Raw genomic sequence first — 26,777 nt, 5'->3', positions numbered from 1 at the left:
AAAAAGTTTAAATCAATTGCTTAATATGACATTGTGATCATTCTTCTTCGTATGATTGAAGGTAGAGAGACTATTTTCGAAAAAACTTAACTCAAATGCTTAATATAGTATTGTACTCATTAATATAAATATTATACTCATTCTTATGCGTACTTTGGAGGGTATAGAGACAATTTACGAAAAGAAATTAAATCATTTACTTAATGTAATACTTATTCTTATCCATATGTTTAAAGTTAGAGAGATTATTTTTGAAAAATTTTAAATCAATTTCCTAATATGTATAATATCATATTCAGTCTTATCCGTTATCTTTGAAGGTAGAAGGCCTATCTCGGAAAAATTTAAATCAATTACTTAATATGATATCGTCTGTATTCTTATACGTATTTTGAAGATAGAGAGCCTATTTTATGAAAAAAAATTAAATCGATTGAAATATTTTTTTTTTCTCAATTTTGTTACCAAAAAAGAAGTTTTGTATAAATATACCTTTTTGGGTTTAGATAGTTTTTCTTAATATTTACTCATAAATGATTTTTTCTCTCTCTAATAAAACATACTAACATTTTTCCCTTACCAACAACACACATACCCTTTTTCCCCTTTTCCTCTCATTCTTCTTCTTCTCTTCCTCTTCCTCACTTTTCGTTTGCACTGTGTTAATGGTTTGCACCAATCGTCACTGTCATTGAAACCCTAGTTTGGATACTTTTCTTTGTTGTCAGGTAGGACACTGTGAGTATTACTGTTTCTAGGGTTTGTTGGGTGGGTGGGTGGGTCGGGTTAGAAACACGAGAATCGGGTTTGGGGTTGTTTATTGGGGTTTGTATTGAAGTGGGTTTCTTTTGATTTTGGTTATTGGGGTTTCTTATTGTTGATTTATGATGAAAGTTCTGATTTTTATCTACTTCTCTTAATTGATTGATTGGTGGATCTGTTGTATTGTAGGATAGAGATTGAAACACACACAGCAAAGCTGTTTTCTAGGGTTTGAATTTATGTCCCACAATCAATCAAGGGCTGACACTCGCGAGTCGTCTCAGTACAGGAGAACCGCCCGATCCGGTAGCTTTAATCAGCACCGCGGCGGCCGAGGAAGTGGTGGCGGTGGCGGAGGCGCCGCCCCTCCTCCTGTTTCTTCAACCTCCAATCCATCTTTGACTTCTAATAGAAGGTGAGTTTTTGCTTGTTTCTGGGTTATTTTCTGAAATTGATCGTTTTGTAAAAATAAACTAGGGTTTTTCTATACTTACTGGTGATTCTTGGATATCCATTGTTGTTTATCTCTGTTAGTTTCAACAAGAAGTATTATAATGCTCAAGGAGGGCAACCTAGGGTAAGTGGCGTTGGTGCTGGCTCTGATTCTCATCTGAATGGTGCTCATCAGCAACAACCATCGCATGGTATGTCAATTGACCATAATAATCTTTTTGCATGCATATGAGGCTTGCGAAGTACTAGTTTTACTAGTTTATTCTGAATGCTGAGATGGGCTCTATAGGTTTAAAGCTTACCGTTTGTGATAATTTTGTATAATGTGGTTCAATATAGAGTATTAGTGGTACTTTTGTTTTACTTCAACTCAAGTATAGTTCACTTTATCTTGTTGCAGGAGCATCAGATGTTTCTGTTGCTATTGCCCACACACCTCTTCCCAGTGCTACTGTTAAGCCAACTGATGCTTCGACTCAAAAGGTTACTCGAGCAGTGCCAAGAGCTCCAACTTCTAATGTCGTCCCTCCAATCTCTGAGTCGTCTGCACCTGTCACTCCTGCAAAGAGTATCTTCTCAGTCTTTATACATCTACTTGTACTCTTTTTTCGGGTGGGGTTGGTGGGGGTGGGGAAGGGTTGACAACTTGTTTGTGTAGGAATATTGACACTTCTTATGTATATAGTTGTAGTTCCTACTATTGAATGATATTACTTTCTGATTTTCTAGATCCAGGAGATGCATCTAAGTCATTTCCACTTCAATTTGGATCCATAAGTCCCGGTGTCATGAATGTTCTGCAGGTATTTCTAGACTCCACCATGAGTGGTGTTCTCTTGTGTGTGGTTAATTTGAAAAATTTCGTGCTAATAATTGAAGGTATTTGCTTTTACAATGTGTACAGATACCTGCGCGAACAAGCTCAGCTCCACCAAATCTGGACGAGCAGAAGAGAGCCCAGGTTTTTTCATCGTCTTCTTCGTTTTTGTCTGATTATGAATTTTCTGATACCCGATCTGAAGAACCGAGCTTGTAATTTAGCTTCTTTGTATTTGTTGGAACAATATGATGTTTTTCTTGCCCGTGGAGCAATCTAGTCCTGGGCCACAGAGTAGCTTATGGCTCTGATTCATTAATTTATTTCGCAGGCTCGTGGTGACACTTCAAGAGCTATTCCTTCGTTGCCAAATCCATCCACTTCCAAGCAGCCTATGCCAAGAAAGGATGCAGGACCCCTCAACCAATCCAATCATAGTGAGGCTTATGGGGTGGCTAACAAGCCCAAAAGAGAGGTACAAATTTTAGCTCCACCTCCTGTTACTCAAACACAAAAGCCTTCTACACATCCCATGCCTGGAATGCACATGCAAATTCCATTCCACCAGCCACCTCAAGTTCCTGTTCAATTTGGTGGTCCTGGACCACAAATTCCATCTCATTCCATGTCTGCTACATCATTACCAATGCCGATGCATCTGCCAATTGTCAATCCACCTATGCAGCAGCCAATGTTTGTCTCAAATCTTCAACCCCACCCAATGCAGTCTCAAGGGATGATGCATCAGGGGCAGGGCTTGAATTTTTCATCAGGAATTGGGCCTCAGCTGCCTCAGCAATTGGGGAACATGGGAATGAATATGCCATCACAGTTTTCTCCGCAGCAGGCTGGGAAGTTCCTAGGTCAACGTAAAAGTGTGAAGATAACTCACCCGGAAACTCATGAAGAATTGAGGCTTGAAGAGAGGTCACACCCTAATATGCCACCTCAATCACAGCCTATTGCATCATATTCTCCCGGTCATCCTAACTATTATCCCAACTCTTATAATTCCAATTCTGTTTACTTTCAAGCTCCAAGTTCTATTCCTCTCAGTAACACTCAGAGTTCTCAACCACCAAGGCCTTTTAATCAGGTTAGTCGAGGCCAAATCCTGCATGGAATTTCTATCTCAATTCTCTTTATGCTTATCACTGAAATCAGTACCTAAGAGTTTTATTTACTTGCAATTAAATTTTTCGTGCATGCTCACAACATAATGTATCTTGTTCATGCTAATCAACTTTAGGTGACAGTGAAACCGGCTGCTGGAGGAATACATTCAGGAAAAGAGCAGTTACCATCTGTTAGTTCTTCTTTTGGAAAAGATCCAGTGAGGCTCTCAAAGCCACATGGAGGAGATTCAGCTCACTCTCAGAAAGACACAAGCACTTCACATCAAAGCTCCACCACTCAGTCAAGGACTGGCGATGGCTCAAAATCTTCTTCAAGGCCTGTAGAAAATATACAATCTACTAAAGGGTCTGATTCTATCTCAGGGAAGAGCTCAGCAGCTGGCATATTGTCATTGACCTCTCAAGCTCCCATTGAGTCTTCAACATCTCTAATTAGAGATAGTAGTGTAGATGCAGCTAGTGAAACACTTGGTGGCCCAGACTCCACTGAAGATCAAAAGAAAAAACAAGTAACTAGGGGACAATTGACTGTTCAAGATAAGGTATTTATTTGCATGCTTGATAACCACATCACTATACTATCTCGGTCCTACTTATGACTGGAAGTTCTTTGCAGGCTCTTGGGAAATCTACCTCAGTTTCAAGTCAGACTCCCCAGTATCCACTAACCACACTCGTTGAGGTCAATACTGCTGCCTCAGTGAGCACTGCTGTGAACACTAGGGAAAGTCTATCTCTGTCAGAGTCCGCTGAATTGAGAAGTCATATTACTGGAAATTGTGGAAAGGAAGATTTGTCTGAACCTTTGGATTCCAGAAATCAGGATGCGGGCAAACCAGTACTTAAAACTGTGGATAGAAATGAAGTAGCATTGTCTGAGGCTGGCAAGCAGGACGAGAATAATAGCTCGAAGCCACCTTCAGAATCTCTTCCGGTAGAATCTCCTGAGGTGTCTGGCCTAACTGAAGGGGGTTCTCCAAAGAGAGCAGCATATGCCAATATTGAGAATGGTCGACCAGAAATTGGAGTGGAACACATGAATGAATCTGTAGCTTGTTCAACTGGAGTTGATAGCATGGCTGATAGCTTTACATCATCCACTTCTAACCAGGATTCTACTAATACCGAGGCTTGCACATCAGCAATTGGTCTATCGGCTCAAGATGATCAGGAATCAGACATTGCGGACCCCGAAGAAGCTCCTGTTACAAAGTCGGTTGATGCAAGTCAGGAGTTCGCCTCTGATTTGTTGAAGAGTTCTGATGAGGCCACTTCAAAGAGTGAAGATGAAAATACTGAAACTAGTTACACCGGTTTAGTTTCCAAGTCGTCATCTGGTGTCAAGGAGAAATCTTTGGTGGATTCCAATGTGCCTAAGGTCACTATGGCCAGGGGTAAAAAGAAGAAAAAAGACTTATATAAGAAGGCAGATGCTGCTGGTGCGACTTCTGATCTTTATATGGCGTACAAAGGTCCAGAGAAGAAGGATGAACTTAGTCAATCAATCGAAACCATTGAACTCACTTCTAAAGATGACTCTTCGCCTCCATCTAAAAATGTGCATCAGGAAGATCTTAGATCAACTAAGAAGGTTGGTGAGGTTAAAGCAGAGCCAGATGATTGGGAGGATGCTGCAGATGTATCTACTCCTAAACTAGAAATTGCTCCTGAACATAGAAAGGTTGATGGTGAAGATGGTGATGGTGTGACTACCAAGAAATATTCAAGAGACTTCTTGCTTAAATTTGCAGAGCAATGCATTGATATTCCTGAGGGTTTCAGTGTTGCTCCTGATATTGCTGATATTCTAATTAACTTCAATGCCAGTGCTATGCGTGAGCCATTCCCTAGTCCAGGAAGAGGTACTGATAGGCCGTCCAGCGGACATCGTGAACGTCGCGGAAGTGGCGTTGGGGATGGAGACAAGTGGAATAAGATGCCTGGACCTCCTATGCCTGGTCGAGATTTTCAGCCGGACATTGGCTTTGGGGGAAATGGTGTGGGGTTCCGACCTGGCCCAGGAGGCAATTCTGGTGTTCTGCGGCACCCGCGAGGTGCAATGCCCATTCAATATGCCATGGGTCAGTATGCTGTGGGTCAGTATGCCATGAGTCAGTTCGCCACTGGGGGTATACTATCTGGACCAATGCAATCCATGGGTCCACCTCAGGGAGGAGGCCTGAGAAATGGAGTTGATGCTGACAGGTGGCAGCGTGGAACTGCTTTCCAAAAGGGTTTAATGCCGTCTCCTCACACACCTGCACAGAATATGCACAAAGCTGAAGTAAAGTATGAAGTAGGTAAAGTAACAGATGAGGAACAAGCCAAGCAGAGACAGCTGAAAGCTATCTTAAATAAGCTTACTCCCCAGAACTTTGACAAATTATTCCAGCAAGTGAAAGAAGTTAATATTGACAATGATGTCACACTCAATGGTGTAATTTCTCAGATATTTGACAAAGCTTTGATGGAGCCAACTTTTTGTGAGATGTATGCCAATTTTTGTCAACACCTAGCAGCCGAGTTGCCTGATCTGAGTGTAGACAATGAAAAAATCACTTTTAAGAGGTTACTTCTAAACAAATGTCAGGAAGAGTTTGAGAGAGGGGAAAGAGAAGAACTAGAAGCCAATGTAACTAACGAGGAAGGTGAGGTAAAACTGTCAGCAGAGGAGAGGGAGGAGAAAAGAGTGAAAGCACGGAGACGAATGTTGGGCAATATAAGACTGATCGGTGAACTTTATAAGAAGAAAATGTTGACAGAGAGAATTATGCACGAGTGCATCAAGAAGTTGTTAGGTGACTATCAAAATCCCGATGAGGAGAATGTTGAAGCTTTGTGTAAGTTGATGAGTACAATTGGGGAGATGATAGATCATGCCAAAGCAAAGGAACATATGGATGCATACTTTGATATGTTGGAGAAGTTGTCAAATAACATGAAACTTTCTTCTAGGGTGAGGTTCATGTTGAAGGATTCAATCGATCTAAGAAAGAACAAATGGCAGCAAAGGAGAAAAGTTGAAGGGCCTAAGAAGATCGAGGAAGTGCATAGGGATGCTGCCCAAGAACGACATGCACAAGCTACTAGGCTTGCTCGTACTCCTAGTCTGGGAGGTTCTAGTAGAAGGGGTCAACCTATGGATTTTGCTCCCAGAGGAGGAGGTATGTTGTCTTCTCCGGGCTCCCAGATGGGGGGGTTTCGTCCTATGTCTCCACAGGTCCGTGGCTATGGCATGCAGGACGTACGGGTGGATGAGAGGCATTCTTTCGAGAATAGGACATTGTCACTTCCCCTGACCCAGAGGCCTCTTGGTGATGATCCGATCACACTTGGACCCCAAGGTGGTCTTGCAAAGGGAATGTCTTCCAGGGGCCAACCTGCTGGACCAAGCATTGATAATATGTCAAATTTTGGAGACTCTCGAAGGATGATACATGCCCAAAGTGGCTATGGTTCTTTGTCAGAGCGCCCCCTTTATGGTTTAAGAGAGGAGCTTGCGCCCAAATACATGCCTGAGCGATTATCTAGTCAACATGATCAATCAAGTGCACCAGAAAGGAACGTGACTTATGGTAACAAGGAGCGTGGATTTGACACATCTCGGCCTCCTTCTCCACTTGTAAGAAGTGGAGGGGCGACTTCCACACAAAATGTGGCTCCTGACAGGATTTGGCCAGAAGAACGTCTGCAGGAAATGTCTATGGCTGCTATCAAGGAATTCTACAGGTACTTCTGAACTGATTATTATTTACTTGCATTTTATTTGTGTTGGTCTGACTATGGTTTATTTGCTCTGCACAAATCATTTTAAATATGTTGGTTTATCTACTTCAAATAAGTACCCATTCTGGAACTGTTTTCAGAAAGTTGCTTCTGATATCAAGAAGATTTTGGTTCAACACTTGGCTGACTTATTCACGGTATCATCAGGAATGTCTAAACTTTTAGGAAGCATAAGCTTATGATATGGTTCGGCAATTATAGATCTTGATAATACCTCTTCCAAAGAAGATGTTCATATTTACTAGTCTTTTTTTTTGTTGTGGGGTCTCACTACCCATGAAAGAAGCCTTTCTCCAACCAAAAAGGAGAAGTTTAAATTTGGAATTCAGCGATGAACATTAACTTTCAAGTATATCTGAATAGTATCTGTAGTAATAGCATAGAAAGCCCGTGATGATCATATTTTAGGTTGGTATGCCTCCTTGGGAAGGTTGAAGCACAAGGTACCTTGTTATTTTGTTATCTGAGGATGATGTAGTAGACGAATTTTCTCACTGTATGTTTCAGAACGCGTGTCTCCCCATTATCCAATTTTTCTGTCTCCTATTGCAACCAAGAAATTATAATTTCTAATTTCTAGTAATGAAGATTACATAAACATAGGTTCTTTTAGCATCTGTCATCTTAAACTTCATCTATAGTAGCAAAGTTGAATCCTCCTTGTACCCTAGTCATGAACCGTAGAAGCATTCTATGCAATTTATTTTTGGTACATAATTTTGCTAAAGCGTATTGTGACTTAATTGAATTTATTATTAATTAAATTAAAACCTTTTCATTTCAGTGCGAAAGATGAGAAAGAGGTTGCTTTGTGTGTGAAAGACCTGAATTCACCTGGCTTCTATCCATCAATGATCTCACTTTGGGTTACTGACTCCTTCGAGAGGAAGGATATGGAAAGGGATCTTTTGGCAAAGCTTATAATTGGTCTAACTCTTTCTCGAGACGTAGCGATAAGTCAAGATCAGTTAATTAAAGGGTATGGAGTTGTGGTTTTCCTATTAAAAATTAGAATGCAAGCTCAAGCTTTAAAGCACTTGGATTTTCTGTTCAACTCTATGTTTTTGTTTACTCTTTCAGGTTTGAAAATGTTCTGACTAGCTTGGAGGATGCAGTAAATGATGCCCCTAGAGCAGCCGAATTTCTCGGTCGCATCTTTGGGAAGGTAATATCGGAAAATGTGATACCGTTTAATGAAATAGGGAGTTTGATATACAAAGGCGGAGAAGAGGAAGGACGCCTTGTGGAAATAGGGCTTGCTGCTGAAGTTCTTGGGAGCACATTGGAGATGATAAAGGTCGAGCAAGGTGATTCTGCAGTTTCGGAGATTTGCAGAAGCTCGAATATGCGGCTTGAGAACTTTCGGCCTCAAGGTTCAAAGAAGCAGTGGAAGCTAGACAAATTTATTTAGGGTTTAATAGGTGGGGGGAGGAATTGTATCTTTGGTAGAGATTCATGTCTAGTTTTAGGCCACATTTTAATTTTGCAGATATATATTTAAATGGTGATCAATATAAGGGTTTATGTCCTTGAATGTTTTTTTTTCTTTTTCGGAACTGCAGTAGCAAATAGGATGAACTTAAGTTTTTTTTTAATACCTTTGGCTCTACCATTATAAAATTATAATTTTTTAAGAAGAAAAGCATAGGACATGGGATATTAAAGCATTGAATGTTATGGAAAACTTTTTACCAATCTGCTACTTGCATATAAAAAAGTAGATCTGAGTTTATCAAATTATTTGCCTGTTTTTTCATTAGAATTCTTCATTTTTTTAATGGATAAATTCCTTGTAATTGGAATGGATAAATGTTTTTTTTTTAAAAAAAAACGCTAACATTATTTTTTCCTGATTAAATCAGCTATGTTTCATTTTTCAAAAGTTAATATGAATTAACTTTTCAAACTAATTGGATTAGATAAACTTATCATATTCAATAAAATCTCATAAAGAAAAATTCAAATTAAATTAACTAAATATTTCAAAATTAAAAAATACTATTCATTAAATTTTTTTACATAATTTGACAATTGAAAAATGCAACCTCAAAGACAAAAAAGTAGTTTCCCTCCTGGGAAATTGGAAACAATCAGATTCTCAGCAACACCAAAGACAAGAGGTTAGAGAATCAAGATGGGATCACACATATTCTAGTCCGTTTGGAATCTCAAAACCTTAATAATTATACTCCATCTGTTATTATTTATATCTCGTTTTTACTAGAAATATATGTTTTTTTAATACTTTTCATCTTATAAATCAATGTATAAATGACACTATTCTTTTTATTTTACCTTTTAGCCTTGAAAAAATATATATTTGATTAACAAAGAAAAATTAAGTAAATAATTCGTGTTTATTGGTCAAATTAATTAATCAAAATAAATTAATTCATGTTCATTGATCAAAAACTTGACTTTAAGAGAACACTAAATAAGGACAGAGTGGTAAACTTACCTAGTTTCTTAAAAAATATTAATTGTATAATGGTGAACGGTGATAACTAAATAGAAACAGAGGAAGTATTTCAGTCTCTCAAATTATCTATCGCGATTTCCATTTACATATTTATAAATAAAATGTCAATTTTGAAAGATTGACTATTTTACACATATCTATGCCTTAATATATAATTTTTTTCACTAAATATTTACTTTATTTATGTATCATCACTAAAGATAGACATAATGCGATAGATAAGGAATTATCATATATATNCATTTTATCTTTTACTTTATATTTGATACGATATTCAATATTTTGTTCTAGTATTTATAAAAAATACTAAAATATTGAATATATATGTTATTATATAACACCAGCAAATATATAAAATGGTATAACTACAACTAATCATTGAATATTGGGATTTTAATTTACCACTCTATTTTGATTGATGTCCTTTTTGAGTGGTTGATTTACAAAAGAATTAAAATTATTTTTATATGTGTAAAATATTAATATGATATAAATAAAACTTTTCATTTTAAAAAAAAATCTTAAATCATAATTCTCTATTACATGATTATTTGTAAGTTAAAATCAAATAAGTTACTATTATTATCAATTTACGGTACGACAAAATACAGAAAACAAACTTCAAAATACTAATTAATTTGGTATTAATAATGATATAGTATTTTTGAAAATCAAAATAACTGAACCAAGGTTATTATCTTTTCCCCAAGAAACCATTTCACATACATGAATTAAAAAAGAAATAATGCACGAGTACCCCCTCAATTTATGCCCGAAATCTCAGAGACACACTTATACTAAGGTGCTATTACTCCCCTGAACTTATTTTATTAATAATTTTCTATTCCTTTTTGACCTACGTGGTACTATCTTGTGGGTCCAATGCTAATTGACTTTTTTCAAGCTAGTGCCACGTAGGCTGAAAAGGGGTAGAAAATAACTTATAAAATAAGTTCAGGGGTTAAATGTGTCTGTGAGATTTCGGACATAGGGTGAGGGGATACTTGTGCATTTTCCCATTAAAAAACAATAGGACTTGAACTACATGGATTTCAATATCATATCATACTACATAATTTAAATATTTGTAGTATTTAAAAGAATTACAATGAAGATTAAATTTAATTTTATCACAAATATTGAAAATAATATATAATTTAAGATAATTATTTTACCAAATCATAACAGATAATTTAAAGTATAGTATTAACTTATGATACTTTGTATTTGCATTAAGGTAGGCAGAAGACAAGGGAGTCTTCACCTCATTATTACATACAAATTTTGTATTAATTAATTATTAATTAATTATAAAATTCGTAATTAGTAGGGATCCAACATAGGATTTGTCAAAATGTCTTGAGGCCAAGAATCTCTCATTTCCAATCTTGATTTAGCGTATCCTTCTTTGGTTCTCCAAATGCCACCTACTTAAAAAGGTGTGGTTTTTTTTTCGAAGAAAAATGTTTTTCACAGAAAATAATTTTCTAAATTATTTTTTAAAAATAATGAATAAGTGAATATATAACTTATTTTTAAGCGTGTGATAAGTAATCAATAAAATATTATTTTAAAAATATTTATATATTATCAGGTAAAATGTTATAAAAGTGGTCAGAATGGGGTTTGGGGGTTCGATGGTAGCGAGGGATATGATAGTCAAAGGGCAAGGGTAGATGAGGAGATAGTAAACTTAAAACTCGTATATCTAATTTATTTTTTCTATTTTTATTAGAGAAGTCGTTCTTTTTTATTTTGAAAGGAATTATTTTGGAAGAAAAAATATTTAGAATCAAATATAAAAAAGTTTTAAAAAAATATGTCCTCTTTATCAAACATACGATGACAAAACTTATATTAGTTAGTACTAATTCAAAGACTAATAATTAAGGTTGAGAACCAATATCAAATGACTTCTTATAATTAAAAAATATTATTTGACACAAATTATGACCTAAAGGCCAGGTTCCTCTTATAACAAAAAAAACAACCAGTATTTTAGTGGTTCTAATAATTGTTGATTTTAAAACCATATATTATAGATTAATTTATTGTTTAAGCTAAAAGTTTCTTAAATTGGATTATCTAGTATTTCATTTATTTATTTATAAGTTCCATAATCCTGAACACAAAGATTATTTCATCTAATAGACAGGTGGCAAAAGTTAATGATGGCAAATTAATCATACTTATTAGTTCTTAGATGTGAAGTCACGTTCTAGTGATCTACACTAATTATAATTATTCCTAATCTCATAAATATTTTATACACTATTTCGTTAATTTTACTTATTGTACGTAAATTTAATATTTTTTCAGTGATATGATAGTATAAACACTCCAAATTTAACTAAACATAATATGTAATGCATCAGCATGTGAAGTCATATATTAATGATGATTAAGTCAAATGTTAGGAAACTTCCTTTTTTTTTTTTTTTTATTTACTAAATATTCGTAATGAAAATATTATTTTAAATTGAGAATTCAATCAACGACAAGGACCAAATAATGTTTGACAACATTAAAAGCACATTATATTTCTTTTTAAAAAATTTGGATTTTGGCAGACACGAATTGAAAGACTTCCACTCCATATCTACACGTTAAGTTTAATTAAACAGTTGCATTAAATCATTACTAGTAAATATTGATTTTTTTCTTCTTAATGCAAATATAAAATCTGCTAAAAAAAAGTTTCATATTGTGAACTTATAAAAATTAACATGTTAAGTTTTAAAAGGGGTGTTGGAAAAATTAAATATCTTTTTCGAAAGGATATTTAGAGAAAAGATGTCGTTTGAATAACATATTTTTATATTGAATGATTATAATGAATTGAATTTTTTCTGATAACAATAACCGCATGCTTATACTACCTTTGTTAGCTATAAATAATGATATATTTTCTCATTTTTCAAATACACTTTACTTTTTTTCTTGGATTTTAAAAAAATATCGTGTGATTTATTGTCGTCGACTGAGTTTGTTGTTCACTGAAGTTTGTGGTACTACTATACCGGTGAGTAAATCATTCTATCATGGAAGAAAACATTTCATCACCTCGAATATATTGAGAAATATAATTTTCTTAAAGACAGATTATAAATTCAGTAGACTCGATTTTTATCTTTTTTTTTTTTTTGGGTTGCTTACTATTTTGCTGATCTTTTGGATTCAAATTGACATTACTTTATAAGTTAGTTCCACCAGTGAGAATGGGAGAGTAAAAAAAAAGATTCTTTCACTTTTTATGCACATTCAAAACTATGTAAAAATTTGAAATTGGGCATAATACATATATTGGATTCTAAATTTGGCTTTAAATTTTAACTTTGACCTCCAACTTCTATTATGCACAAACATGTACTTTAACTATCCAACTTTTAAATAAATAAATAAACACATGAGTCCTACATGACAAAATACACGTAGAACACCATATTGGACAAAAAATGACATGTAGGATGATATGTAGGACATGTATATCTATTTGTTCAACTTTATACAAGTTTAAATGTCTACTTGTGCACACCCAAAGTTAAAGAACATAAATGTGATTCGCAACTAAATTATAAAGCATATTTGTGTATTATGCCTTGAAATTGTCCACTTTGTTCCTCCAAAATTAGTAAAGGTTTAGCAGAATTTATCTATTTAATTAACATGATTGAAAAAATGTTAGCCTATATTAAAAAATTATCCCATTAATAATCTTATATTTTTTGACCTACCATATAAATTGACAGGACATTGAAGGTGACATTAATTAAACAAAACCTAAATAGCAGTGTACTTTAATTGCCCTCTTTAATAGGATATCAAAAGTCAAAATTTTAACCTAACTAAGAAAAATTGACCAAATCGATACTCCCTTCGTCCAGTATTATTTGTCATGATTTCTATTTTTAGAGGCAAACTATAAAAATTTTGACTAACATTTTAAGATGTATTTTTTCATCATATTTATGCAAAAAATTGCAATTTATAATACTTTTCATATAGTTTTAGAATATCTAATTTTTTGTTTAATATATCAAATTAATGTGATCTAATTTAACTTTGAAAATTAATCAAATTGACTTTCGAAAAACGCAACATGACAAATAATACCGGACGGAAGAAGTATTTAGTTAAGTCACATTCTTATCAGTTCATGTATTTTTTTTAACCGATCGAAATATTTATTGTAATTATTAAAATGTGGATACCCTTAATAAATTATTTGATTTTGATGTTCCTTTTTATTTAAATTATTAAATGAAAATGTAATAATATTAAATTTTGCTGACGATTTAAAAATGTTAAATACTAATTCCAACAGCAACATTCTTCTAGTAATCCAGTTTTGTAGTTCACGCGTAATTTTAATATATATATGTACAAATGAAAATATAAACTTATCGAGAGTTGATAATATATAATTTTTTTTAAAAAAAACAAAAAACTAGAATAGTTCAAAAGCACTAAATTAAGAAAGACAAGTATTTTATTTTTTTTTATTTTTTTATCATTTCTATAGTTAAGATCTTTTTTTTTTTTTGATTTGCTAAATCCACAATAGATCATATCACAGTAAATTTAAAATATAATTTAAAACATATTCCCATTAACTATTATCTGAATTATTATTTTATTATATATATTTACGCTTCGATGTAAGTTCACTTCCACCAAACATCAAAAACAACAAAAGTGCTTTTTATGTAATGGTTGGTATTTATATTACACTTTCAATTAATATTTTTTTATTAAAGATATATGAAATCTATTTAAAAAGCTAAACACTCTTTAATAAAATCTTTTTTTCTTTTTTAAATTTTAACATTCAAACTCAAATTCTTTTTCAGTATGAATCAATCAATTCTATTTATTTTATCATAATCTTTTTTCAATAAGTTAATAAATTCGAATTGACAATTATCCATATGCCATAACTGGAGAATTAAAGAAGAAAGATCCAAAAACTTCAAACCCCATATCTTACAAAAACTCCAAAAAGGTCCTAATCTTCTGGTTAGATTGACCATATGTACCAAGTAATTCATAGTTATTTAATAGATGATTTAAAGGTAAGTTATATAAATATTTAATTTATTTTAAATAACATTATATCTAAAAATTAATATAATAATATACTGTTTATAACTTAAAAAATCTACATAATTAATATTTTATATTGACATAACTCTAACCGGTTACCGGATGGTCCGATTACACTCTTGTGAGGAAAAAGACAGAATCCTATATATATAGTGACATAGTTGTCAAAACTGAGAAAAGGGTACTTATCAATTTCCCTCAAACTCTCTCTTGAAGAAGAGAGAGAGACATGAGAGGAAGCATCCAAATAATAATAATTAAAAAAAAAAAGAGAGTGTCTTTGGTCCAAGAAAGAATTGTTAACCAAATCCAAAGGGAGTTGAAGAAACCCCAAGATTTAGAATACTCTATTGACTTTGAAGAAAATCAAAAGCCAGTTTGAACTTGTATAATTTAGATGGTGAACCTTAATTTCTTCTCTTCTTACACCAACTTGAAAAGCTCTTACTTTTTCTTCTCATAAGAAGAGTCTAAAGGGTTGAACAAAATCAGGACCCCATCTTCTCTCTCTCTCTCTCTCTCTCTTTTTTTTATTTGAATCATAAACCAACCAAGAAAACCCCATTTCCTATCTGGGTAATTATTTTATCCTTGTTTTATATCAATTTTTCAGTTTGGGGTACTTAGATTTTTGGTTAAAAATCTGTTTTTGATGTAGTTCTTGCTAATGTTTTGGTTTTCTGCAGGAGTTTAGTGGCTGTTCATTGACTGTGGGAGTTAAAAATTGAATCTTGGAAATTCTGTGAAAAATTTGTGAAGAGGGGGAAAATGAAGTGTTTTTTTTACTTCAAGGATAAGAATAGAAATAGGGAAAGAAAATCAGCACCAGTGATACTTCAAGATCAGAGTAAATCAGATATTTCAGGTGGTGCAGAAAGGGTAACTAAGTCTTCATGTTCGACTTCTTCTGCGCGTAGCTTCTCTGATGTGTATGAAGGGAAAGGTCAGAATTTGAGGGTATTCACATTCCCTGAGCTTAAACAAGCAACTAATAATTTTAATAGGTTACTTAAGATTGGTGAAGGAGGTTTTGGATGTGTATACAAAGGTAATATTAAGCCTGCTGATGGAAAAGGTGAATCAATTGTTGTTGCCATTAAAAAACTCAATAGAGATGGTTATCAGGTAAGGGTTTTTTTTTTTTTTTTTGTGTATGGTCCATTATGTGTAACTGATCTTGGAATTTGAGTTTAGTTTGATTTGTGTTTAGTTTGACTGGTAACTGAAATGTGAATGCACACACATGTGATTTGAGTGTGGCCTTATCTGTTAAATTGTTGTTATCTGTGGAACTGTTTAAAGCAGCTTTGCCTGGTAATGGAGCATTACTCATATCATCATTCATTGTTGTTTTTTCTGTTTTTTGTTGCTATGTTAGTGAAGGAGTATGATACTTACATTACAAATCTTTGGCTTCTTTTTTTGGGGTAGGGTGTGTAATCTTTCATCTTTAGTAAAAAGATCAAAGTATTGATGCCCTTGAAATTCACTTGTGTCTACATCCTCGTAGGATTATTCAGGAGAATGTACGCGGTATATGTGTGTATCTTGCTTGTGGAAGAGAGGAATATAGTCAACTTTGTTCCATTTACATTTCTGTTTGCTCCTTGCACTTTGCTATAGATACTATTTCCAACTCACTTTTTGCTATCTTAGGTTCCGGTTGATCATGTAATTGCTGCCAAAATGTGGATCATTTCTATATGACTAGCAGTTCTGTAGAAACTTGATTTGATTGTCTGAGAAGCTCCCCGTTTAAGTTAAAATTTGTTAAACAGAAAATAAATGTCCGTAAAGTATAATGAGCACCATGAAAACATTGGCAATTTTTGTACTTTCTTTTCATTGGTTGGAAGTTCTGGTTTTCAGCATTACTTGGCAGCAAGTTATGGTTGATGTGTCTTGCTTCTCCAGATGTTGCAAACTTAAATCTGTAGTCTTTTGTTTTCGAAGCTAAATAAACTTAAGTTGTTTATCTAATTGTAAACTGTAGTATTGTGTTGATCCTCTAATTGTTATGTAGGGTCATAAACAATGGGTAGCAGAAGTGCAATTTCTGGGAGTGGTAGATCACCCAAATCTCGTCAAACTAATTGGATATTGTGCCATTGATGGGGAAAGAGGTATTCAGAGGCTACTCGTGTATGAATTCATGTCGAATAGAAGTCTAGAAGATCATCTTTTCAATTCAGCATTTCCAGTTCTTTCTTGGCAAAGAAGACTGCAAATGGCGCTTGGAGCAGCTCAGGGACTGGCTTATTTGCATGAAGAATTGGAAGTTCAGGTACTTTGTCTGAAAATTTTCTGATGGATTTGTCCAAATTTTTCATTAATATAATTACAAGTGTGTGTGAACTCTTAGTTGGATTTCTATTTTCTTCAATGTATAACCCAAGTGTGGAGTATTGCTTGAGCTGAAGGTATATAATCATTGATATGGCTTCACCTTTGTGGCCTAAAAATGTTTAAGCAGATTTTTTCGATGTGTTTTTTTTATTTATTTTCCTGATTTTTTTGACAGCGGAGTGTCTCTGTTTCAACTTTAAATTCTATCTATAAATTATCGCAATGTTTTTATTCAAGACCATTTCAAATTAAACGTCATCTGCATTGACATCTTTACTGTATATTTGTTCTTTTGACCTTTTGTCAAACATGCAGAAAACTTGTATATGCCGATTCAACAGTGAAGTGGTACAATACTGCTAAATGTTAAGTGTTCTTTCTTCTGTCAACTGTATAGGTGATATATCGTGATTTCAAGTCATCAAATGTGCTATTAGATGATGACTTCAAGCCAAAGCTTTCAGACTTTGGGCTCGCGAGAGAGGGTCCAACTGGCATGCACACACATGTTTCCACAGCGGTATGTTATGTTGATCCTTGCTCAAATACATGGCTTACATTATATTGAGAAAATGAAACACAAGTTTTTTTTTGTTTGTTTTTTTTACTTTTTGGTTAAAGATGAAACATCTCAATGGCAAATGATCTTAAAGACAAGCTTTTTTGACCAGGTTGTGGGGACATGGGGGTATGCAGCACCTGATTACATAGAAACAGGACATCTCACAGCTAAGAGTGATGTGTGGAGTTTTGGTGTTGTATTATATGAGATCCTAACCGGTCGACGGTCCCTAGAAAGGAACAGACCAAAATCAGAACATAAACTTCTGGATTGGATTAAACGTTACCCTGCTGATGGCAAGAAATTCGGTATGCTCATGGATCCAAGGCTGGAAAATCAGTATTCCATCAGTGCAGCTCGAAAGATGGCAAAGTTAGCTGACACCTGTTTGTTAAAATCTGCTAAAGATCGACCCAAGATGAGTCAGGTAGTAGAAACTCTGAAGCAGATCATTCAGATTTCCGGCGAAAATAGTTCCTCCACAGACACAAGTTTTCAAGGCGTTGACGATGTTCCTGTTGTAGAGGAAAAGCCAAAGCAGATGGGAGCCACAGAATCAGCGAAAAGACGAATGGCTCACTTGGCTAAACTTAGTGAACATGTTGGTGGAATAAGCAGAAGAAGATTCCTGATCATGCAGAAGGGTAAAACTACATAAAAATAAGTTGAATTTTTTCCTGCATATCAGATATCAATCAAATATGTAGAGAATTCTGGTTTTACTGAATGTGAGTGAAATATAGTAAGTACTAATTAGCTTAGTGTGTAAATGAGGCATTGACAAATCGACTCATTAGTGGCTATAACTAGAGGCAACAATCTGTAGCATTGAGTTTTTCTGTGCCTTGGGGTGATAGAAATGAGAATTTTCATTATTATTGTGGCTATACTATGCTCAAATTTTCATGATAATATTCTTATTTTTTTCACTCAACGTCAACAGAGATTATATTACTGCTATTTATTTAGCCATGTCATGTGGTATAATTGACGAATATAGTTTCAATAGACCAAATATAGATCTACCAACTATACACGCTGTGTTGACTGCTTACAGAAATCAATGCATTGAACTTATTGATTTTCTCCTTCTTATTATTTGTGCTAGGAACTGCAAGTTTATTTCATGTACACTACAAAATAAAAAGAAAAAAGGTAAGGAAGAAGATTATGAAAAGAGGGAGAGGATTAAAAACTTTCATCATACAAATAAGCAAGGACTGTTGTTGATCAATTATGCGACTCTTTTTCTTTAATACATAAGGGTGTCGGGGCTGGGGAAGGGGAAAAGAGTAGCGGGGATCGAACCCACACCTATTGTGTGGAGACTCACTGATACTACTCGGGCTATATACTTTCCAGCTTCCCCCAAAGTCCAGAACAGCTTCTATTTTCGGCATAGCCATGATACTGTACAAGGTACAAGAACCTTGTGCAGCCATTCCAACAGTCTCCAGATCAAAGGACCATAATGGCACTGATCACCAGTAGTTTGGACAAAGCACTTTGCACATCCTGCAATGTGAAAATTCGATTCTCATCAAGATAAAGCAGCAATAGAAGGATAAGAAAAGGGGAGGAGGGGTGGGGTACTCGGGAGCTTCATCATGAAGGAAGAGAGTCATGCCAAGCTACAAGGATTACATTAAAAGGGCTTGCAAAGGTACATATATTATTGCATAAAAAATGCTAGTTTCAATAGGGTTTATCGGTCTCTTCTGAAATAAATCCATAAAATAGATGCCAAGCTGCAAGTACTTAGGGCACACTGTATGAGCAGCAGCTGACAAGGAGTCTTGGAAGCATCGATATTGACCAGTCGTTTAATCATGTTATCCATAAAGAGCAATATCAAACAGGACTTGTTCGCATTTTAATGTAACTATATTCCATATGCATGCCGTTTGATGTTGCATGCATGTGTTGCTAGACTACCCCTGGATATCGTTGTTAACAAACATCAACTACTTTCCAACAAAAGCTTCAAGCTTTCTAGTCATGCATTCACCTTTGAGGGAGAAACAGCATTAGGAAAAGTATCGTTCATCTTCTTGTATGTTCAATGGGAATAAAAGTAACATTGTTAACATGAGACTTCTTCAGCCATTAACGAAATTCGGACATATCGTAAATCTTGATTAAAGAGACATGGATAAAGACAAACCTAAATCAATTTTTTCAAAAAGCTCAAAAGTAAGAAGGATTGGTAGCATAATGCAAGGATGATGTTTAACTTCCTGTCAGTAAATCCTTGAAGAGAAGGAAACACAATGTTGGACCTGAACTCATTTGCAGAGACATAGACTGTGGAAGTTGCATACACAGTTATACTAGATGAAGATATGTTTAAAAAATAAACTTACCAGCTCCATCATTGTTGGGAGGTTTACAAACATCAACAACAACAAATTCCAGGCTAGTTGGGTCTGCATATGAATCCTAATCATTCCTTTCGCGCTGTTTGGACCAGGTCCGCAAAATTTCAATGGTAAGAGCGACAGAAGCTGGCACAACCTTTCATGATTGACAGCAGCTACCAAACCCTTTTTTGATTGATAACAGTTGGTAAAACCTTACAATAACAAATTCACGATCCTCGGAAATCTACTGCTGTCGCTGTGTTTCCCATAACGCAGCTCTTGATATTTTATCATTCTTCATAATAGTTCCTTTTCAGAATCAAATCTTTAGGCACATCCAGAACAAGCAATAATTTACTTTCCATAACCTTCATTATCAACTCAAGAAAACTTCAGGGAAATTCTGTACATAGAGCAGCATCTAAGTCTCTTCTCCCGCAGGTGCACAGAGGAGTGATAGAGGAGTCATCACAGAATCTTTTTCAAGCAGTCCTCTGGGCACAATTTGGATCTCCAAACTGAAAGAAAATCAAGTATCAGGTTCAACATCTTGTTTTAGGATAAATAGTCAATCAGATTCGACACAACCAAGTGGATAAATTATAAGCAAGAAACCAATCATGTTTGTCAATTGAAAATTGAGCGATACAGATGCCAGAATACCATCACTGGCTACTTGGGATTTTTGGTGAGAGTGGAAAGTTTCTTGCAAAAAAGCAGGCTTTAGGAAGTGAAGAAAGGAGTAGACTTCAGGAGAAGCGCAGTATTGAGGGATTATCACAGTTTAGAAGACAATACTAGCAAAAAGTAGGCGTCAGAAATCATGGAAGTCAGAGTGCCAGATGTTGATTCCTGAAAGAATGTTTTCTAGATTAATGATTAAGCACAAATTCATAGCTGATTCTAACCCCTCTAACAAAACTCATTTCATAAATCTAAAACTTTTAACAATAAACAAGCAATGGCCAATGCAAATCTTACCTTCAAAGTACCAAGATTATCAAAATTCTATATAAATATAGGGTACATAACAAATGCTTGGTTGAACAGAAATAAGGCAGTACGACTCAAATTTTCCATCAGCCAGAAAGATGCAACAATACTGCTCGGTGGAAGGGAGGCAAGGCAGTCTGACTCAACTTTCTGTCTGCTAGAAAAATAGGTGCTTTTAAAAATTGAAGACCATGTATGGTTGCTGAACAATACATTTTATTTTCTTTACAATAGCGCTATTCATGTCCGCTGCTATTTACCTACCCATTTCTAGTTGACCCCATAAGCCATCTCACAAAACCTATCCAGATTCCTGCATCAATTTTTTCCCGAGTTTATCTAGTTCAGAACAATTTCATGGGTTCAACAGGAGAAAGCATCTTCTCCTGTACTAAGAAGCTCAAATTCAAGAAATATCTCTATGGTTAATCAAACTGAAAACAGAAGAACAGAAGTCTGTAGGAAGTGCACATGAAAATCATATAAAAGGGGAAGTATACTATACAAAGTATAAGGTATATACCAGCATTCATAAATATTGCAACTTGCCATAGCAACTGCAGCTTCATGACGCAATTACCAACTTCAATGTTGGGAAGCATCTACGGTTAAAAGAAATTCAAGCTTCTTCAGCATTTGAAAACTTTACTGAAGCTACATTGGTTGTTTCAGTAGGTTTTTCTGTTTTCATTTCCACAAGAATTTCCGGGCTGGTAGTCATTCAGTTTCTTGCTCTTTCATCAGATTGCTAAACAGTAGCCTTATTGACTAACTTGAAGGACCCACAAGGTCCATCTTCAACTAGTTCGAAAGAGCTGTCATTATTATCACTATAAGCCCTACTTCTACGTATGTGGTCATAGGTAATGTACATGAGGAAGTCTAGAAAAAGACTCTTTTCTGTTGTTTCTGTACAATAATCTGTGTTTTCTTGTATACAATGAGAAGATTTGTCCAATATTTTATGTGTTATTTCGTCAAACTCAAAACCAATTTCGCTCAACTTCTGCCCCCAAACCAACGCACGCTGAGGTAGTCCCTGCTTCCATAGATGAGAAAGTAGTAAATTAGCTGTAACAGTATTTGGAATGAACGCCATCTTAAGCAACTTTGCAGCCAAAATCATTGCACGGTCCAATATGTCATTGCAAGCACTATTCATCATAATGTTGTATGTAACAGTATTTGGCACCACACCAGCAGATACAAGCTCATCCAGAATCATAACGGCTTGATTTATCCTCCTAGTACTACAGAAACTATGAATCCTTATATTGTAGGTTGTGATGTCAGGTTCCCATCCACTGGCATACATTCTTGTCATAAAGTTATCTGCATTAACCACATCGAATGCCTTACAGAATCCATTGATCAAGGTGTTATACGTAGCAATATCAGGCTGTAAACCACTTCGATGCATTTCCACGAAACAATCAGTAGCAAGTTTCATCCTTCCCTGTTTGCAGAAACCATTAATGATGGTATTAATTGTAAAGATATCTGGGAGAAGACCCCTTTCCCTCATGTCCCTTTCTAATTTCTGAGCCTCATTCATATTTCCGCTATAACAAAAACCAGTAATTAGCGAATTATAAACAAAATTATTTGGTACAAGTCCTTTCCTAATCATCTGAAGAAAGGCATCATAAGCGTCTCCAACAGAGCCAGCTTTGACAAGCCCATCTATTAATGCAGAAAAAGCAACAGCATCAGGAGCGATTCCCATCTTTTCCATCTCTTCCCACAATGTTCTAGCTCCCATTACATCCCCTTTCTTAAAATAACCATCCAGAAGCACAGTGCAAGCAGTTATGTTAATAGGGAAGGACATTGTAATCATCTTAGCCATTAAATCTCTTGCTTCTTGCAGCCTCCCCGTCATTGACAAGCTGAGGAGCAGAGAAGCACATGTCGAAGCTGAAGGAGACTGACCAAATTGAACCATAATATTATAGACTTCAAATGCCTTTTCTTCTAACCCTTCTTTGCTGTATGCAGCAATAATGGAATTAAAAGCTATTACACTAACAGGTATCCCCTTTTCTAGCAGATTATCCAACAATGTCACAGCCTCATTTAACCTTCCTACCCAACACAACCCTGCAATAGATACATCAGATGATAAATAATCTGAAGAAAGCCCCCCCACTGTTAGATCCCATAATAACCGGTCGCCGTCCTCTTCCCTACCATACTTATAGTGACCTGCCACCAAAATGTTAAAAGTTATAGCATCTGGAGCTACACCCTTCCTTTTCATTTCTTCATATAGCATACTTGCTTGAAAAATTTCTCGAGCTTTGACATAGCCATCCATCAGAGCGTTATACGTGACAGTGCTAGGAAAGACACCCACATCTTGCATTCCATCAAACAATTTTCTGGCTTCCACCACATTCCCTTCCTTACATAGAGCACTGATAACTGTAGTAAAGGTAGAGATACTAGGATGACATCCATGTTCGACCATCATATGCACCCATTCCAATGCATCTGAAGTCCATCCCCTGGTACAGTATGCATTGATCAAAATATTATATGTAAAAACATCTGGCTCACATCCAAACTTCCGCATCAGATGAAACAAACTTTCTCCTGTCTGAAGCCTACCTTTTCTACAATATCCAAGAATCATTGCATTAAAGAGAGCGTCAGTAGGACGAGGCCCTTTTTGCAACATGTCCCGAAATAACTTCCAGACACTACCATAATCACCAATCCTAAGCAACAACTTAAATAGGATGCAGACAGCAGATGAACTCGGCCTCAACCCATTGTCTCTCATCTTACTCCAAATCTCTAATGCACCCGAAACCATTTCTGCGGTTAAAAAAGCCCGCATTAATGAATCAAGAACAGAAAATTCACTCTCATACTTATAATGCTCCCTCCACATGAACTCCACCACCTCATCACTCCTACATTTTCCAACCTTCCTAATGATCCAAGAAAGCATATCCTGTGCCAATAGCCTCAACTCCTCAGCAGCCAAAAAATGCGCACTAATACAACATGACTTCAGAGTATTCTCAGAATAATCTTGAAGAACGTACTTAAAAAATGCAAATGCGACTTCTCTATCATCAAACAACTTCATAATTTTTACCAAAAATGATGGGCAAAAATCTCTTGAAAATGCTTCCAAAAGCCAACCGTTTTCATCTTTTATCATTCTTGACAACCCCACAATAATTTTACGCTTCTCATTTGAGGTAATGACAGTGTAAGTACAAGATTTTGCTAAATTTTTAAAAGGGGTAAATTGCTCAAGAAAATCATACCCTTTTACAAACACTAATGATTTTGAACTGCAATATGAGCTATCAGTAGAAAACCTGGAAACTTTAGGGTTTATGGTTTTGTGGGGTGGAGTGAGGGAGTGTAAGACTAACAATTGTGAAGTGTACAATGATGTCCGAAACAGGGGGAAATGACCTACCTTGAAATTGATGCGCATAAGGCGCAAAGTAGCACACATCCGGGAATTCGCCGGAGAAGTCGTCAGCGAAGATTTTTCCGGCGAGCCGAACAAAGCTCTTGAAGGTTTTTCTGTGCACGGGCCAGCAAAATCTCGAGTGACTCATGAGTCATGTCCATGACTAAAAATGTCAACATTGGGCTTGTTCAATTTTCAGATGGGCCAACCCAACAAAAAGTTGGGCTTGCCTGCCAACATTCAAAGCCCAACTTACTCCCCCCTCTCTCGCTCTCGTGCGCGCCCTCTCCTCTCTACGTTTTTCTCTCCTATTAATAACTAGAAATACATTCAAATTTATTACATATCAATTGTATTCAATTAAATATAGGTGAGAATTTTATGATTTGTTTCAATTGTATATGAAAAACTCTATTTTGTATTTTTTGTATCAATTGTATCTGTATTCATACGAATATAATATGCATTCATCCTCTTTATCAAATGTATTTGTATCCAATCAAACACAGGATGAATAAAATTTTGTTCGTTAATCATACAAAATGAATGAAGAATACAATGCAAAATAAATATAAAAGACAATTTTGTTATATTTCGTATATAATTAATACAGGATACAATGCAAATAAAATACAAAATACAATCATTTCTTCTGCCTCTCTTGATCTCTGATATATAATAGTACAAGTGTGTGAATCAAGAAAAGATAAAAAAAAAATTATATTATACCCTCAATTAATTATTTTGAAAAAGATACTTTTTTAATTTTTAATTTCTCCATTTTATAATTAATAAAAATAAATTGATAAATTTACTATATTTATAATTATTTTAATAATAAATATATTAATTTAAAAATAATAAATAAATAAGGACTAAAATAGTGGCAGTGGCCAGTGCTACTAGCAATTGGGCTGATCAAGATCTGGGACAGGCTCATTCATGGTGAAGATAAATAGTGGTTGCGTAGTAAAAGTTAATATTTGACTTTTAATTTGTTTATCTAGTTTTAATTTAATGTAATATTTAAAAATATAAAGAAGATGTTTTGAATCTTCCGCTTATATACTAAAAATATATTGAATGTATGAAAATATTTTTTTAATTTTGTAGACTTATATCGACGGTAAAAAGTTAGAGGTAAGGAGTTACTTTTTCCGTTCAATAATAGTTGTCGAACAACACTTATTCAACTTTTAGAAAATCAAGACATAATTTTGTATTTTGTGTCTATTTATCTTTACTATTAAATATTATTTACATTTAACACATTTCTCAAATCAATAAATTTAATAAAGTCAAATGAATAATGTAGTAATATTACTCTTATTATTTATTGTTTTCTAAGAAGCGTTTCAAATCAATAGTGAACAACTATTATTGGACAGACAGAGTATAAAAAAGAATGGAAGTAATAACAATGGTGATAGGTTTTAGGATGGTGGTTGATTAGGGCGGTGATAGGCAATAATAATGAATGCAGTAGCAGTATATGAATTTTTAAGAGAGCGTTTCAATAATTTTAAAAATCCCTACGAAATTTAATTAATTCAAATCTATTTAGAAACAATAATTGGTCCTTTTTGAAAAAATATAAATGCAAATAAATTGAGCCTTAATATGTCAACATGATGTGGTTGTTGTATTTATAGTTTATACATTTTGTCAACCATCTTCTGGTGTTTCTTGACTTTACTTTTTCTTCCCTTTGAAAATTAGAATTTTTATCATTTAAGAAGATTATTTTTAATATGTCATAAATAATAACCGGTGAAATACTCTACCTAGTTAATAAAATATAAGACACATTACACATCTCAATGTTAATTAGGTATAAGACATGGCACTTATTGGATACAAAAATATAATTGAGTACTTATATACATATTTCCATATTGGTCGGCAATTATTTCCTTATTATATTCAATAGCTAGCAGTTAGGTTTACATTAGTATAATATTTGACAGGTGATGCCCATAGATTCAGTTTGAGCTCGAGTCAAAATTTAAAATTTATTAGTAGTACAATAGCGATATAAATAGAAGTTATATAATTAAATCAAATTTATTTGTTAACTTTTAGCTTGATTTTGAAATTTAAATGTGAATTTATCTCCAAAACTGATCAATTAACTCTTAACACTTTCCTGATACGTGTTGAAAAACAACTTGATTCACACAAAGATTGAAGTGTTTTTTGGTGTCTTTATCTGCAACTTGAATAGTGATATCTCGAATTAATAATTGTGTTTTGATTTATTTGTTTTAATTTATATATAATGAGTTTCCGCAACTACTAAACATGAACAAAAATTATTGAGTTAGATTAAATTTGTAGTAACTTTTACCTCAATCCTGATATTTATATATGAATTTTCCTCTAGAATTGATCAATAGCTCAATACTTCTCTTAATACTTGTTGAGAAAACATCTTGATTCACACAAAGATTGAAGTTTTTTTGTGTTGTTTCTCTTTGCCACTTGAATAGTGATGTGTGATACTAATAATTGTGTTTTGATTTATTTGTTATATATATATATATA

The 26,777-nt window shown here is 34.5% G+C and overlaps 3 protein-coding genes across 4 annotated transcripts; 2 read left to right on the top strand and 1 right to left on the bottom strand.

The window, feature by feature from the left end:
* Positions 1 to 531: 531 nt before the first annotated feature.
* LOC107031671 (eukaryotic translation initiation factor 4G) lies at positions 532 to 8,549 on the top strand. The gene is made up of 11 exons (XM_015233115.2): positions 532 to 728; positions 952 to 1,177; positions 1,297 to 1,406; positions 1,616 to 1,783; positions 1,945 to 2,018; positions 2,120 to 2,176; positions 2,364 to 3,128; positions 3,282 to 3,710; positions 3,785 to 6,897; positions 7,739 to 7,933; positions 8,035 to 8,549. The coding sequence occupies exons 2-11, from the start codon at positions 1,002 to 1,004 to the stop codon at positions 8,363 to 8,365; spliced, it is 5,418 nt and encodes a 1,805-aa protein (XP_015088601.1). The 5' UTR covers positions 532 to 728; positions 952 to 1,001; the 3' UTR covers positions 8,366 to 8,549.
* A 6,160-nt stretch (positions 8,550 to 14,709) lies between these two features.
* On the top strand, positions 14,710 to 18,373 carry LOC107007799 (probable serine/threonine-protein kinase PBL19). Its single transcript, XM_015206588.2, has 5 exons — positions 14,710 to 15,112; positions 15,223 to 15,661; positions 16,560 to 16,820; positions 17,280 to 17,402; positions 17,554 to 18,373. Exons 2-5 carry the CDS (start codon positions 15,305 to 15,307, stop codon positions 18,100 to 18,102), a joined length of 1,290 nt encoding a protein of 429 aa, XP_015062074.1. The 5' UTR covers positions 14,710 to 15,112; positions 15,223 to 15,304; the 3' UTR covers positions 18,103 to 18,373.
* Positions 18,374 to 18,626: 253 nt separating this feature from the next.
* Positions 18,627 to 24,517, bottom strand: LOC107008361 (pentatricopeptide repeat-containing protein At5g01110-like). Of its 2 annotated transcripts, XM_027915468.1 has the most exons (4): positions 24,237 to 24,517; positions 21,321 to 23,617; positions 19,808 to 20,322; positions 18,627 to 18,959 (listed from the first exon to the last, which is right to left on the bottom strand). In XM_027915468.1, exons 1-2 carry the CDS (start codon positions 24,379 to 24,381, stop codon positions 21,546 to 21,548), a joined length of 2,217 nt encoding a protein of 738 aa, XP_027771269.1. In that variant the 5' UTR covers positions 24,382 to 24,517; the 3' UTR covers positions 18,627 to 18,959; positions 19,808 to 20,322; positions 21,321 to 21,545. The 2 variants fall into 2 exon arrangements, with proteins under 2 accessions (XP_027771269.1, XP_015062854.1); XM_015207368.2 differs by having other exon boundaries at positions 21,321 to 24,385.
* Positions 24,518 to 26,777: the final 2,260 nt, after the last annotated feature.

The sequence above is a fragment of the Solanum pennellii genome, chromosome 1 (genome assembly GCF_001406875.1).
Source record: "Solanum pennellii chromosome 1, SPENNV200".
NCBI lineage: Eukaryota > Viridiplantae > Streptophyta > Magnoliopsida > Solanales > Solanaceae > Solanum > Solanum pennellii.
This window is presented reverse-complemented; position numbering and strand designations above follow the sequence as displayed.